At 40.9% G+C, this 15,220-nt stretch overlaps 1 protein-coding gene across 2 annotated transcripts; it reads right to left on the bottom strand.

Moving 5' to 3' along the window:
- Positions 1-1,176: 1,176 nt before the first annotated feature.
- On the bottom strand, positions 1,177-7,548 carry hapln3 (hyaluronan and proteoglycan link protein 3). Of its 2 annotated transcripts, none has more exons than XM_015054709.1 (5): positions 7,204-7,548; positions 6,330-6,475; positions 4,348-4,737; positions 2,096-2,398; positions 1,177-2,022 (listed from the first exon to the last, which is right to left on the bottom strand). In XM_015054709.1, exons 2-5 carry the CDS (start codon positions 6,460-6,462, stop codon positions 1,745-1,747), a joined length of 1,104 nt encoding a protein of 367 aa, XP_014910195.1. In that variant the 5' UTR covers positions 6,463-6,475; positions 7,204-7,548; the 3' UTR covers positions 1,177-1,744. The 2 variants fall into 2 exon arrangements, with proteins under 2 accessions (XP_014910195.1, XP_014910196.1); XM_015054710.1 differs by having other exon boundaries at positions 6,330-6,470.
- Positions 7,549-15,220: the final 7,672 nt, after the last annotated feature.

Genomic DNA, 15,220 nt, shown 5'->3' with positions numbered 1-15,220 from the left:
AATAAACTAACTAAACATGCGTAACTGCTGCTGGGATCTGGTCCAGATTCTGAATCCTGATGTGATCGCGCAGCACAGATCACCCAATAAAACATCGGCCTTATTCGTCTCAGTGGTTTTATTTCTTATCAGTCAACGTGAAGTTTTAACCTCACGCACAGATTCATAGAATTCTCGTCTTTTCCTAGAAACGGTTTTCCTTGAAGTTGAGACATTTCAGGTGGACTGAAGCACAAACCAGACTTTTATTTGTTTGTTGTTGTTTTCTTTTGCCCTCCTGTGCAACTTACCCATGAAAAAACATGCAATAAATGGCTCCTTCATTGGCTGCTACAGTGACCACCTTCATGGCGGCAGCGCCTGTGAACAGACCAGCTCTGTGTGGATGTGCTGCTGCGTCTTTGGGGAGAGGCATGCTGAGATACGAGGTCATGCGTAGCAGCATCTTTACAGCGATTTACGTTATTTATTCATCGTTCTAGTCACTGAGGAAAATGCTGTAGATTGAAATATAAAGGTGTGTTCTGTACAGGTAGGTGTAATGTTCCTCGTCTTGTTTTATTTTGGAAACTCTGTGTCCTCTTTACTTCCTGTTTGCTCTCGCTCCCGTCTCTGAGCTCCTTTTTTGTCTTTGTATTTTAGTCTATTTCATACAGACGAGGATTAGGGCCACTGGACAAGAAAAATGACTTTTTTTCCCCTCAGAATTATAACTTTTAATCTTAGAAAATTAAAGTCAGAATACTGTGTATTAGGGCCACCGTAGATAGAAGGGAAAAAATTGAGAACATTTTCTAGAATAAACAAGGACATTTCTGAGCTCCTGGTCAAAATTTGCTAGAAATTTTTTTTTTTTTTTTTAGTTTAGTCCCTGACATTTTGTAGAAAAAAAACTTGAAAATTATTATTGGCCCCATTCTTCTTCCATACTTTGACCTTGAGTTGTGGCCTGTTTTGTGTTCTATTCCTAGTTTCTGGTTCTGTGGGTTTTGTGAGGGGGAAAGTCACAGGGTACTGGAAATTAGGAGCATCAATCAATCCAAATATCTGCTACAATTTTGTCGTCTTGTTTACATTTTTCAAGCAAAAACAGTCAACGTGATTAGCATCTAGAGGTAATATAAAAGGGATAAATGAGTTTTGTAGAATCTTGTTTAAATATATTTGGCAGGGAAATATTTACAGAAGAATTTTTATTCATAGAAAATATCACAAATGCATAGACAATACAAAAAAAGGGCATGCGTTTGACAAGAACTCGGATTCTTCTTTTAAAAGGTAATTTTCTATATTACAAGAACAGAGTGGCTTTGTCATTCGTAGAGCATCGTTCATTAACAGCTTCACCACAGACATATGCTAACGCAATTCTTTAAAAGACAGCGCCCATCTAGTACCGAACAATCACAGTGTGGAAATCTGCAGACGAAAGGTAAAACTGTACTAATATCCTACCAAGCAGCTGCTGCTGACTGGTGTTAATGTGAACGATAAAAGAAAGTATTTGTGGTGCTGCTCCAAAAGCTGTGGTGGAAATTTTCCACATAGAAGATGTAAACATTTCTAGTTTTTGTTTTTTTTTTTTGGGGGGGGGGGAGGAGGGGAATTTTCTGCTTTGTCCCAGAGATGTTTCACCAGTCATTGAAATAAAAATCTTTTAAAGGTCGCGTTGTCCGTTTTAAAAAACAAAGAGATACAGGAAACGTCTTCTTGCCTATTTGGATCCAGGTTTGCCGTAAGTCATCTATCGGTAGCAGTACACGCCAAATTTCATGTGTGGAGCCGGGAACCCAAAGCTACGCACGCCTGGCTGTGACGGGCCACAGTTAGCCCTGGCGTTTGTGATGGGATAACGCACGCTCCCATCGGCCAACCAGCCCGCGTCGCAGCGGTCCAGTCCCTTCAGCTTCCAGGCGGCGTACAGCTGGCCCACTTTGGCGACCCGGCCCCCGTCTCTGGCACAAGCGCGGGCTGCTTCTGTGAAGTTCATCCGTCTTGGGTGGTTTAAGTGGTAAACGATCCCTAGAGCAGAGAGAAGAGTGATCAGCAAAGACGGATACCTTTAGCTGCAGACCTGCCGGGTTTTCATACCGACCCTTCATTGAGGCTGAGAAGCAGAAAGCATCAAATCGGTGGAAGAGGCGGTTTTTTGGTCCGTAGCTGCGGAGTCCTGGAGCTGAACTTTCACCCCCGCAGCCGTGCCGTGGGGCGGTGATGGGGTACTGCACGGTGCCGTCGGCCAGCCAGCCGGCGTTGCACCAGTCCAGCCCGTCCTCCCAGGCCGAGAGCAGCTGCTTAAACGTAGCCAGAGTGGCGTCTTGATCCAGGCATGCTTGCTGGGCACCAAAGAAGTTCAGATGGTAGCGTCCTTTCTGAGAGTGATAGGGGAACACAACACCTACAAAAGAAAAGTACTTTACTACTCAAATCCTTACAATTAAAAACAGCCTACATCAATCTCACAAGCAATACTTTTATCATCAAAACCAGAATTTGTTTAATTTGTTTGGTCTGCAGACTGCCTGGATTCCTCTGGTTGACAGACCTGAAAGACTCCATCAACATTAACAGGTGTTTATCATGTATCGTTTATCGTGATACATTTCTTATTCTGGTCATTTTCATAGGTTGTCATGATAAATTCATGATGTTTAAAACCTCCAAAACCATCAGTATTGTTGGGATTGTTACTTTGCCATAAATGTGAAAATATGATTACATGCAGGTATTGTGCTCATCTTAGTGATATAAACCACACTTCTTTATGTGACTAGTGAACTAAATTGCTGTGCCATTCAATCACAGTTTTACTAAAAAAAGAAGTAAATAGTTCTTATTATCACTTTTAACGTTATCACAACTGTGCCACAAAATATTGTGATAAAATTTGAACCTCTAAAAGAAGATTATGCTGCATTCCAGTTACCTAAGAAGTAGGAATTTGGAGTTGTTTGACGTCAGACCCGAGGTATTGACGTTCTAGTTGAGATGTCAGAATTTCAACATGGCGTCGCACATAAACACTGTTTGCAGATGCGGTTAGAAACACCATTTTAAGCTTTCCGTTCCATAAGCAAACACCACTTTTAACTTGTTCGGTTTAGAGTCACAGACACTACATGTAACACTGATTTAAGACACATTTCCACTTGTGTGTTTTATAAAATAAACATGTTTCCACCCAGTAGTGGTTCTTGCAGCAATGTTGCCCTGAGCAAGCCCCTCCTTCTGCAGCTACCCAACCAATAAAAATGCAAGCAATGATCAGATTCCCTCCCCCCTCCCTCGTGCCCTGCAGCCAGCAAAAAGCAAGGAAAACTTACTCCAAGATATATTTAGTTTCTAGTTCTTGGGCACCTCACCCCTTTCTAATGCCACCCTGGGCAGTTGCACATATAGCTAATATAAAAAACAAGCTGTGACCCTTCCCGCCACATCTTATGACTGTTGATGTGAGGAGCGACCATTTTGAAATGCGAAGTCAGCTTTACAACTGGGAGCAGTGTGAGTTGCTCCCTGTTTCCCAGTGGGATTTCCAACTGGGAAGATATACAGTGTTGGCCAACAGAAAGAATATCAGATACAGAGTTGCTCTTAATAATTAGTAATCATATTTCCAGACTTTCCATACAAGATCTGCTTATGGTTAAAAATCTAACATTACTCATCTAATTCAACTTCATGTTGCATCTACACTTTATTGAGAAAATATCAACACTACTTGAAATTTTTTTATATTTTTGTTGTATTTCACCCACAAACCGGACACCTTACAACTAATTTATCTTTTAGATAAGATGTGTGTGATTTAGTCACATTATAAATGTAGCTTTGGTTTGGTTATTAGACATTAGTAAAGAAAAGGAATCATTTGGCTGCTCCTAGCTAAAATTGACAGCAAGGCAAGGAAAACAATTACAGAGAAATTTAGCCCATGGTAATCCTGAATGTATGGAGCTAAATTGGGAGCAATAATTCAGTTTGTTAAAAAAAAATTAACTAAAAAAATATTTTTAAACAAACAAACAAACAAAAAAATCAAAGCCACTTCAGATTCAATGTTTTTTTTTTTTTACTTAATTTTTTGTATTGAAGCTGAAAAACACAAATTGGGGAAACATCTAATAAAGGAGCTCTGAACATGCTTTGCAGTTACAAATCTTTTTTTTTAAGTTTCAAAAATTATTTTTCAGTTTTAATTAAACATACTACAGCCCCATATGAGCGCCATGCAGATGAGCTGTGGTTCTGTCTGTAACTGGCCTATTACAGACATACATTCCTTTACTGTTAATCTATACTTTATGTTTACCTCAGTAAAGTACATTAAACTCCAGTGTATCTCACCCCTCAGCTCCAGCTCCACCGTCACACTTTCATCCTCCAGGCCATCGATCACTTCGCAGCGGTACCGCCCGGTGTCGTTCAGCTGCAGCTCATTTATCACCAGAGACATGTCCCCTGGAGCCGAGCGACGCAGGCGCACTCGGCCTTTGAAGCTGCCATAGCTGCGATGGCGGTTGCCCATGGCGACCATAACTTCAGTTTCCAAGGCGAAGGCTTCGTTCGTGGTGATGGCTTTGGCGGGTAATCTGGACCATTTGACCCGGGTCCTGCGCGGCGCGGTCAGTTCGGGTTCATAGCGGTAGTGACAGGGAAGGGTGACGCTGCTCCCCCTGGTGGCCGACACCAAATGCTGGGGCGATTCCACAAGGAGGCGAATCCCACTGAAATAAACTAATAAGACAGGAAAAAAAAAAGATTCAAAACACCAGGGTGTTTTCAGAGCTGTTTATGAACACATGAAGCGTTTTTATGTTCATGGACGGCTTTCAAAATTCTGTAACTTTAAACTAAATGAGCTGCTTTTTAATTAGTTGGTATTAAAGGGGCAGTGTTATGTGTTTTCCAGGCACATAATACCATTTTATAGCATAATCAAGTAACTGAGTTAACTTAAGTTGTTTAAAAAATGCTAATCATATCAAACATGACTTAAAAGAAATTTTACTTTGTAATTTAATGCCTTGAAATTGGGCCTCTGTCTCTTTAAAAAAATTCCTGCTCTTCATGAAACTCTGCCTTCAGGAAGTCATCACATCATCCTCCTCAACATTTGTAGTAACATGTTTACCAGCGTGTCATTGAGAGTAGCTCCTATAATGAGCTCAGCAGATGCGCAGTTCCACCAGGTGTTTTCTAATTTCTGCTGACTAGTCTGAAGGAGCTGAGAGGGGGAGTCCTGGGGTACGTCTGCTGTGAGGCGGAAGCTGCAGAACTGCAGCTCGAAGGCGGAGTTAACCCAAGCATTTTACACAGCTGAATGGTTTAGATTAAAGGACTTCTCAAGCATAAAGGCATGAGGCCTTCAGGTTCCATTAAATTAATTTCGAGAGTTTAAAAATTATGCAATCACGATGTTTTTATTGAATCTATTTTTTTATTTTTTTGTAGAAATCAGTGTCCACTTTGACAATAAAGGTTTTTTTGTAATATTTTTTGGTCAAAAAAGTAAAATTCTGTTGACTATAATTAATTTGGAAAAGCAATAAAAAGAATAAAATATCCAAAGGTTGATTACTTTTGATAAGCATGTTAGAAGAACAGAATAGTGAGGTGTGTAGTTAGCTTAGAAAAAGTAGGAAATTACCATCCACTAGTGTATTTGAATCTGTTATAATTCTTGCATCTAGCAGAACTAGTATTTATTGAACAAATAGTGTTTGTTTTCTTTTTCCATTTTGTAAACAAAAAATTAATTTTTAACCTGCAGTTGTTAACTGAATTATTTTTCTTTTTGCATTTGTCTGCAAAACAAATTGAAGACATTAAGGTTTGTCTCGGTCTTGACTTCCTTCTGTGCGGACACACAGGAGACCTCTCCTGCATGTACTTTTGACACAGATTGACAGTTAAAATATATCTCCAGTGATTTAGAAATGGGTAGAATGCTCTGTTATTTCTTTAAGATGTGCTCAACTCTTTTGTTCTTCACAAATACATGATATAATTGCTTTGTGTCTCTAGAGAAGTTTCAGAAACATAAACTCAAGCGGTAATTAAGGGGAAAGGAGGATAAAACCACATCCCAAACACATAACTAACATACAGGAGATCAACATCACTCACTGGAAAACTGTTTAGATAACACTGGCTGACTGCCTGAGCACCATTAATTATAGAGTACTTTGTCTTCCCACCTCCAGGTCCTTTCCAGCCTGCCGTCTTATAATCTGATCAAAGGTTGCCTGTAGCTCACCTGACTCACAGACGAAAATATGCAACGCCTTGTCATTTCATTTAATCAAAGACCCACAAAAAGCACCTACTCTCTCCGTTTCCATCCCCGTTGCTGATGTCCTGGTAGTGAAACCCGTTGTTGTAGCCGAAGGTCCTGCCCTGGCCCCAGGGCAGCAGCAGGTACAGGCAGGCGGCCAGTAGGGGGCGCGAAAGATACAACATGACGCCGTCTACACTGAGGCGAGGATGAGCGAGAAGAACACTCCTCTTTACTCAACTCATTTTTATATCATTTGATGGTATACCAATTAATTTAATGCAACAGAAACAGATAAAAGAAATATGAAAAGTAAAATAAAATTAGCATCAATGCTAAAGGGGTAGGTTCTGTCTATTAAACTGTAAACAATGAACCAACATAAAATATGCGTTTGCTTATAATTTATCTGCGGTTGTCATTCTATCAGCAATTTGAGTATAGTAAAACAAACAAACACATAACCTTATTGGTGTATAAAATTATACTTAAATTTTGTATTTATAAAGAAAAATAAAACTAAAAAGATTTTTTTAAAGATTCTTACCGTTTTACAAATGACAAAATAAGGAATAGTAAATAAATAAAAAGGATACAGCTAGTTCAATTAGACAATGTACGAGGCTTTAAAGACGCAGCAGGTAAATTAGGTGTTTTTAAAGTGGACGTATTTCTGGTCGCAGGTTACTTGGACGAGAAATATATCGCAAATGTACTAGCTAGAACTGCTATAAACATGTCATTACCCCCCATGAAATGTATTTTTTTTTTAAAGCAATTATGTTGCGTTATAAAACAGCCACGGTTTTTACCTGAGCCCCCAAACAGTAAACCACATTAAACACTGGTTTCAAGTACAAAACGTGTCAACTATCAGATGAAGAACGTAAAAGAATTAAGTCCGTCGGTGGAGAAATGTCACTCACAGATAAGAAACTGTCCGTCCGGAGCGACTTCAGCTCAGTTCATGTCCTCTTCATCTTCTGCTGCTCCTCTGCTGCCAGGACTGTCCTGCCATCCGCACGAGCGCGCGCTGACGTCACGAGCCCAGGCATCCCCATTGAAGTGGGGAGAGACTTTTAAAGCGTGACCTTACCTTTCACGCGCCTGTGCACGTTCAACTAACTCATACCTTTGAGCACAAACTGCACTGACGACCCTAACAGGGCGACTTGCTTAAAAATGTTTTACAGCATAAATCTAGATTCTGACTAGTAAAATCAAAAAACAAAGGTGAAAGTCAAATTTCAAGCTATTTATATCCCAAAGTTCAAGAAGTGCACGCAGATACGATAAAATTCATTGGTTGGAATTTGAAAAAAGTATTTTATTTTTCTCCCACTAAGAACAAAAAACAATTAACAGCCCAGTGAAAACTCATGTATTCCCTTATAAATTTCTTGATTCATTTTTTTTTGTCTCATTTAAATCAGGTTAACAATTAGCTTCCATTACCAAGAACACCCGAGTAAACAAAATTTTTAGAACCAACCTAGCCTATTGTGAAAACACAGTTGCCCTTTGTGTTAAATCATCAATTGTTTGTGATTAAACATAAGTTCAGTTCAGTTTCCAAGAACTCTAGATCTGTGGGACTGATTATAATCTGCCTGAGAAATCCCTCTTCGAACCTGTCTGACAACATGAAATGAGAAAGGAGCATATCTATTTAAAGAAACTGAAGACCTCATGAGAAAAGTCGCTCAGTTCTACCTGGAAAAGATTACAAGTCAATTTTTATGGCTTAGGGATGGCAGTGTACCAAATATAAAAAAGACGTACAATTGGTCGTCATAAGACTGGCCAGGTTTCCAGGTTTTTGTCCATTTTTATGACAAAAATTGAGCATTTTGAAAAGTGTGTTTCAACCTAAATATGGCTTGAAATTAACATAGATCCTTAGAAAAACAATATCATCCCGACAACTCAAAGATGGTGGCAGAAGTGTGACGGTCTGGGGCTGCTACAACAAGAATTAATGCCATTTCTGTTTTATTTTGGCCTGCACTGTTCATTAAAAAAAACAAAAAACAAAAAAAAACATTAAAAAAACAAACCATGTCAAAACCATATGAGCATAAGGGCTTTAGTAATTAGTACAAAACCACTTTGATCCAAGGGTTGAGAGTAACATTTTCTAATTATGGTATTGGAGCTGGCATGGCATTTCTTGGACATCCAGATCCTGACAGACCAGGGAAAAGTAAATGTGAAGAACGTCTGACAGAGGTCCCCATTCTGAAGTCATTCCTCCTGCAGAGCTTCCCTCATGTCCTGATGGCTGTTTTTGACTTGTAAGGTGGATTTTTGGGTTGGACCCAAGGGAATTCTAGAAACCTATTCCACACCTCAGGAAAGGAGAAGCCAGACCATACAAGGGCGTGTTCAGTTTAGTCTGCTGACAAAGACAGGCGAAGTTATCAAGAGGTGAAAGAAGCACTTTCATGACCTCCTTAATCCTCCTGAATGTCTTTTGTGGATTTGGATCAGGCTTACACCCATTTCCCCTTAGGCATTTTGTGGGGGTTGTTACAGGAGTATGGGCTTTTCACACCTTGAGTAGCCAAAGCAAGAGTTGTGTCTACATTTTCAGCTGAACATCTCAACCATGGACCCTGTGTTGGTTGTTGAGCTATCATCACAGATCCTGGTGTTCATGAGCAAGATCTCAATGCATGGCGATAGATGGAACAGTGTCTGGTTTGGGAATATTAGGGCAGTTCTTTAAACATGATGCATTTCCCCTGGTGTCTTCAAGGCATGACCTTAAATGTGTAGTGGAGTGGTTCAAAGTTGAGTCAAGTGGGCAGGATGAGAGTCAGCTCAACTGGAAGAATGTAAATTGTCCCCTTGGTGTTGAGGGTCAATCTTTACCTCAAAATGAAAAGTTAAAATTGTTCTCAAGTGATGATAGGAAGGAGCAGGAGATTTATAGATGTATTGGAGTCTCATTTGAAGCAATAACCGTGACTCTTGATTTACCAGTTTGTCTACATTCTTGGCCTTAAGTATGGTCATAAGGTATGGATCATGACTCAAAGGTCTAAGATGGACTCAGCCTAATAAACTGAGGAGCTCCATTATCCAGGAGAACATCAAAGCAGAGCTGCTGCTCCTCCGCATCGAAAGGCGCCTCTTGAGGTGGTTCAGCCCTTTGATTGGGATGCTTTCCAGACATTACTCCTTTGTAGTACATCCCACAGAGAACCGGCCCCACGGCAAACCCAGAACTGATCAGAGGGGCTAAACTTCTCCTTCTGCAGTGGAACTCTTGGATGCCCCTACAGCTGTGGCTAGACATCACCCTGGAACTGCTTCCTCTGTCTACCACATCTCACATGCAAAATTAAGATCCATTAAGCCTCCAAATGGTAAGTACAGTAAGATCTGTACAAATACCTGAGCACATACAGAGTTTCCTGCCCCATTTCCTCATCATGCAGTTAGAAGCTGCTGTCCACATTTTTGTCAAATTTATGGTCGTCTGGTTTGCCCAGCCGACCTCTTTCTTGACCTATGGCTCACCCTACAAAAAGTCTGACAAACACCTTAGATGATGCTCTCTTTTTGATCTTGTTCAAAAGAGCAAAAACAACCAGAGAGAAATAATTACAAGCCACATTCTGCTATTTTTCTTAAAAAAAAAAAAAAATTAAAAATAAACTAAGCTCCAAGCTCTGCAGTTAGATAAACATTCACAAGTGCCGTTTATTTTGTCAGAAACCATGAACTTGGGAGAAAAAACAACTCAGTTCTGTGATGTTACAGGAAATTAAAACTAAAAATGTTCTGGGAACATTTTTTAACACAAATTCTTATCACAATCCATTTATTAATTCCTAAATCACTTCATTTACAGCCCAAAACGAGGAGCTGACATGCTCATAGTTAAAAGGACATATGCTCTGAATTGCCTCCCACAACAAAGAAACACTCATCCTCTCCACAAACAAGCATTCTTGACATTCTTGGGAAACTCAGAGGCAGGCGAACCTGAGTTTTAGGATCCCTGAGCATGCCCAGTTCTGTTGCATTACGACCACAATTTAAAGAGGACAACCAGGTAAAAGCAGAAATCCCATCTGAACCAAGATCACTTTCCTTTCTGGTCATGATGACGTTCCTTTATTTTTCTTTACCCAACAGTCACTATTTTTACTACCAATCCGCCATGTTATCATGTTATTAGATGACAACGTACACAGCTTTAACTTGACTTGCATCACATTACATGTCCATCAAAAAAATATGGTATGATTGTGAAGTGAAAGAGAAATCATATAAGACTTTCACATTGAACTTGAGTCTGTACTTAACTAGACACATCTACACAGTATGATACTGCCACTGCCGTGTTTCATTGTAGGGAGGATGCGTTCAGACTGATGTTCACTGTGGACCAGGCATGACGTTCTGCTTAACCAGAGAATCTTGATTCAGTTACATGGCTTTCAACAAACTGCAAATAGGAATTCAACTTTTGCACTCAAAAGTAGCTCCTATAATGAGCTCAGGTGTTCCACTAGATGTTTGCTAATTGCTGCTGGCTAGTCTGAAGGAGCTGAGTGGAGGAGTTATGGGAGAGGGATGCTCTGTGAGATGGAAGCTCAGAAGATTGAAAACTACAGCTCTGAGGAGGAGCTTCATCCTCGAAGGTGGGGCTATGTCCCACCAAGCGTTCTGCACAGCTGAAAGGTTGCCATGGGAGTTTCAAGGATTTCTCAAATGTCAATGAAAGAATCAATGTAACACTCCAGGTATGTTTTTCTTTAACAAACAACATTATAGCATAATGTAAAGCTCAAAAATGTCGATTTTACATAATACTGCCCCTTTAAACGTTGCAAAAAGAATTATTTTCTTTTTCTGAATCTTAAGCAAAGAACATTTCCTGAAGCAGCTTGGAGTGTGTGAACTAAACGCTCCCGACTTCAGGTTCACGTCGAGCATTCAATTTGCATAATTATTTCATTTTCAAATCAAATCTCGCATCATTTAAGGCGGCGCAGTCAATGGCCAACACAAAACTCCTTACATTTCCAGACCACTCCCTGTTTGTTATTGACTGCAGCCCCCCCACGCTCAGGCGCTGTGTCGGCCCCCTTCCCCTCCCTGTGTGTCCCTAAAGCCATTATCTCTCTGTGTGTTTGAAGAGACAGGACCCAGCCCTCTTCCCCAAAAACCCCCAGATAAAAAGACTCTTAGCCTGGGGCCCTAAATACCAGCAGCCCATGTGAACTGCCGGGTGGCTGAGGCTTCGGAGGGGTGTAATTTCAGCGACAGCCAAGCTGCATTCAGCGCCCCCGAGAGGTTAGACAAGCCGCGACCTGGAGCCCTGAGAGACAACACGAAAAAGAATGAGTCTGCATGTGTGTGTTTGATCGAGGAGACAAGGAGCTGATTGTGTCGGTATGAGCAATGGCACGCTGTCATTAGCAGAGACTTCTCTCAGAAAAGGACCGTTAGTCACAAAAAGGGAGAGAGAGTGTGAGAGATGGTGCGGTTTTGGTGTCACTGTAGTGATTAGAGAGGAAGGTTTCAATCAAAGGCCATCAGGAACCAGGAGAGACAGTTTCCAACCTGATTAAAAAGACGGAAGGTGAAATGAACTGTAATAGTCGCTAAGCACTGCAATTTCTCTCCTTTTTCCTAACTCTCAAATGTTCCTTTGGAACCAACTAAAAACACAAAAAAATGCCAAACTAGGGGGTACGGATTTGATCACCACTGTGTGGAAAAAAAAAAGTCTCTCATCACGTGCCAAGTAAAACAGCCTTCAAACGTTTATCTGAGCAGAAATAGCGCAGGATTTAAGTTGACATTCCTGGAGGAGATGTTTACATCAGGACTAAAATAGCAGCTCCTATCCAGGAGTAGATCCTTCCTGTTCCAAACAGACAGAGTACCTGCAGCTTCCTGTCCGCTTCCAGCTGATGCCTCCATCCAGGAAATGAAAAGGAAGAGTAGCACAGCTGAAGCAGAAGCAGTTCATCCCGTTAACAATTACCGCAGTCTAAAAATATTGACTTTTCTTATTTCTATGTTCTGCCGTATTCCAAAGTGGATTCAGTTTATTGTTCCCTCAGATTTGTACACATGGAAATCTTTTGCACGTTTTAGGGTGTTTTCACCCCCGATAATCCAGTAGACTCGATTTGATTGGGGATCAAAGTTGCAACATGTTAGGTTTTCTGTTGCAGTTTCGCCCATTTTCCTAATTGGTGCAGTTTGCTTTCACACTGCACTATGTCAAACAATCCAAACTAATTGAAAAACCTGTTTCCCTGTTCGCCTGTGGCGGTGCTGCACCAAGAGCTAATGAAGAAAACACCAAAACCTCCGAAGACGACGCCGAGTGCAAATTCCTCTTTCAGAAAATGTGAACAAAAATGGAGTAGCATCAGATTTTAGCGGCTGTAGGATTTCTCTTTTGCATAAGACCATGAGCCATTTCTCCCTCTACTGCTAGACATGTTTGTTTTGGTTGTATTTACCCAGAATGCTCAGGGCTATAATGAACTTTTTGCTGGGCATTCTGGTCCGCATCGCACCAGAGTTCACTTCAACTAAACTCTGGTCTGCGTTTGTAGGCAGACCAGAGTTTGCTTTCTTTGGTCTGCATCAGAGTCCGATTACTTGTTCACACCTCCCCAAACCAACCTGACTTTCTAGGCAGAGTTTGAATAATGTAGACGAAACGGGGCCAGTGTGGTCTGAACCAACGTGTAGGAAACCATCTCGAGAACTATAAACACATCACAAGTGAGTATACATTCGCATCCACTTGGCATTGAACTCAATCGGATCCAGTTTCTCCACTGTTCCCCTGGATAGATTTGAGGTCCATCCAGAAGGTCAAACATTGTGTTTTGGGGGGGCGTGGCCTTTTTCCATTTTCCGACAGCAGGTATACAGGAAATGGGGTAAAGATAAAGACAAAGGTACCAGGTAGGGAGAGAACCTTGGATGATTCGACGAGAACCATCTTCTCCGCAGCTTTACCCACTATGCCATGAAACATAAAGAAAGTCAACCATTGATAATGCATTACACCAAGCAGGACTTTATGGTAGAGAGGCCAAGCGGAGATGGCTGCCCATTTGAACTTTACAGAAATACACTGAGAAAAACTAAATCATGTGATCTAATGACATCAACATGGCACTGGCTCATCATGTGCTTGAAACTATCCTTGCGAATTACGGTGGTGTACCCATCATGCTGTAAAGAACTTTTTAACAGGAAGTTGTCAACCAGTTCACATAACAGCTAACATGACAGTAGCTAAATGTAGCTTAAATTAAAACTGTTCCAAATGCGTCTGGAAGCTGGACTAAGGCTGATCCTCATCTCTCAACACAACAATGATCGGAAGAAGCAACAACAGCAATACAATGAGCTCTGGAGCAGCACTACCAATATGCAGTCAACCAACATGGAGGTCGCTGCATCCATACTTCTCACTCTCCTGCTAATGTGTCCAGGCTGTGCAGGTAGGTGCAGCGATGTCCTCTTCAGCTATTTGATATTCACTAGAACTGCAGAGGTCGCCAGGTAATAATATTCTGTGTTACGTCTGACCAAACAAAAACCCGTCTATTCTGGTAGGTTACTGCATGGTGAGGAGGATAGTTAGTGACCAGAGAGGAGTGTGTTTTGTGTTTGTCTACTCCTTTTAGAAGGAGGGTGGACTCTTCTGCTCCTCTGTGTAGGAGAGACCTTAATGACGGTTACTCCACTGAGAAGGAGGTTTGGTTTGGACATCTCTTATTTTCTAGGAGTATTTTTGGTTCCAAATTTACTCTAGATTGGGAAATAAAGGTTTGTAAGTTACTATTCTGTCCATATTTACTTATTGCTATTGATTTGCTACATCCTGTCCGTTGCCTTTTCACTCAGGAATTCCAGCAAGAACTAAAAGTGCTGAGGTTAGCTTTGACCCTCGTTTTTGTGGTGTCACTCAAGACCATTTACCAATAACTTATACCTTAAAGATGTTTTAATCTTTGAAGTATTGTCTCAGAAAACTGAAGCAAGAAGTGTTTACCCTACATCTGGTGATTCTACCAGCATCTTAAATCGTATCATGGATTGTGTTGCCTGCATCTTTGGGTTGCCTTGATTTCACAGATATCTGCTACATTTTCTTTCAGCAAGATCCATCTTAAAGTTTGAACTGTTTTCTTAGATTTTGCTTCGTTCACCTTAGAAAAATGCGAAGGTTGTAAAACTAATCAGGGATTGAAAAAAGTGACCATGTAGCACAAAAAAAGAGAGTGAAAACCATCTGTTGTACAAAGAAGATGAAGGTTCAAAGTTCAGATTAAAAGTGAAGGAAAAGATAAAAACCATCAGGTCGAGTTTCAGACAAGAGGAAAAAACTGCTGCTTTACCGTCAGTTTCCAATTATGAGAACATTTCTAACAAATCTGCATCAATTTTACAAGCAGAGATCTGCTAGAACTGGGGATAATTCCTCCAGAAATGCTCTGATTTTGTGTTCAGACGGCTGCATCCTTGGTTCCATTTCTGTTTAACTTGCTGCTGGTTCACCTGAATTTCTCTGCTGTGGGACAATGAATGGCGTTTCTCTTCTGTTCTCGTCTCAACAGACTGAAATTAACCTCCACAGTCTCGTCTGAATCCATTTCCATATCGACTGCGCGGTTCAGACCGGGTTACACTTCCAAAGGGTGTCCTTCACACACAATGTAATGAGAAGAGAAGAGTTCAAGCATTCTGCGCGGATGAAGATGCCTTTAAAAGATTTCAGAGCGCTCACAGAGGGATTAGGCCCCCGGGGGCCGCCGAAATGCAAAACGACCCTCGGTGCTTCAGGTCTTTTAATCTTTCACCTTTTAAATGGAAAACAGCCCTCCCCAATTGTGCATTATTATTAGACATATGATCCAAATATTCAATGCAGGCACATCGAAGCAGCAA

The sequence above is a fragment of the Poecilia latipinna genome, unplaced genomic scaffold, assembly GCF_001443285.1.
Source record: "Poecilia latipinna isolate Pla-1442-1.1 unplaced genomic scaffold, P_latipinna-1.0 Scaffold1273, whole genome shotgun sequence".
NCBI classification, from domain to species: Eukaryota; Metazoa; Chordata; class Actinopteri; order Cyprinodontiformes; family Poeciliidae; genus Poecilia; species Poecilia latipinna.
This window is presented reverse-complemented; position numbering and strand designations above follow the sequence as displayed.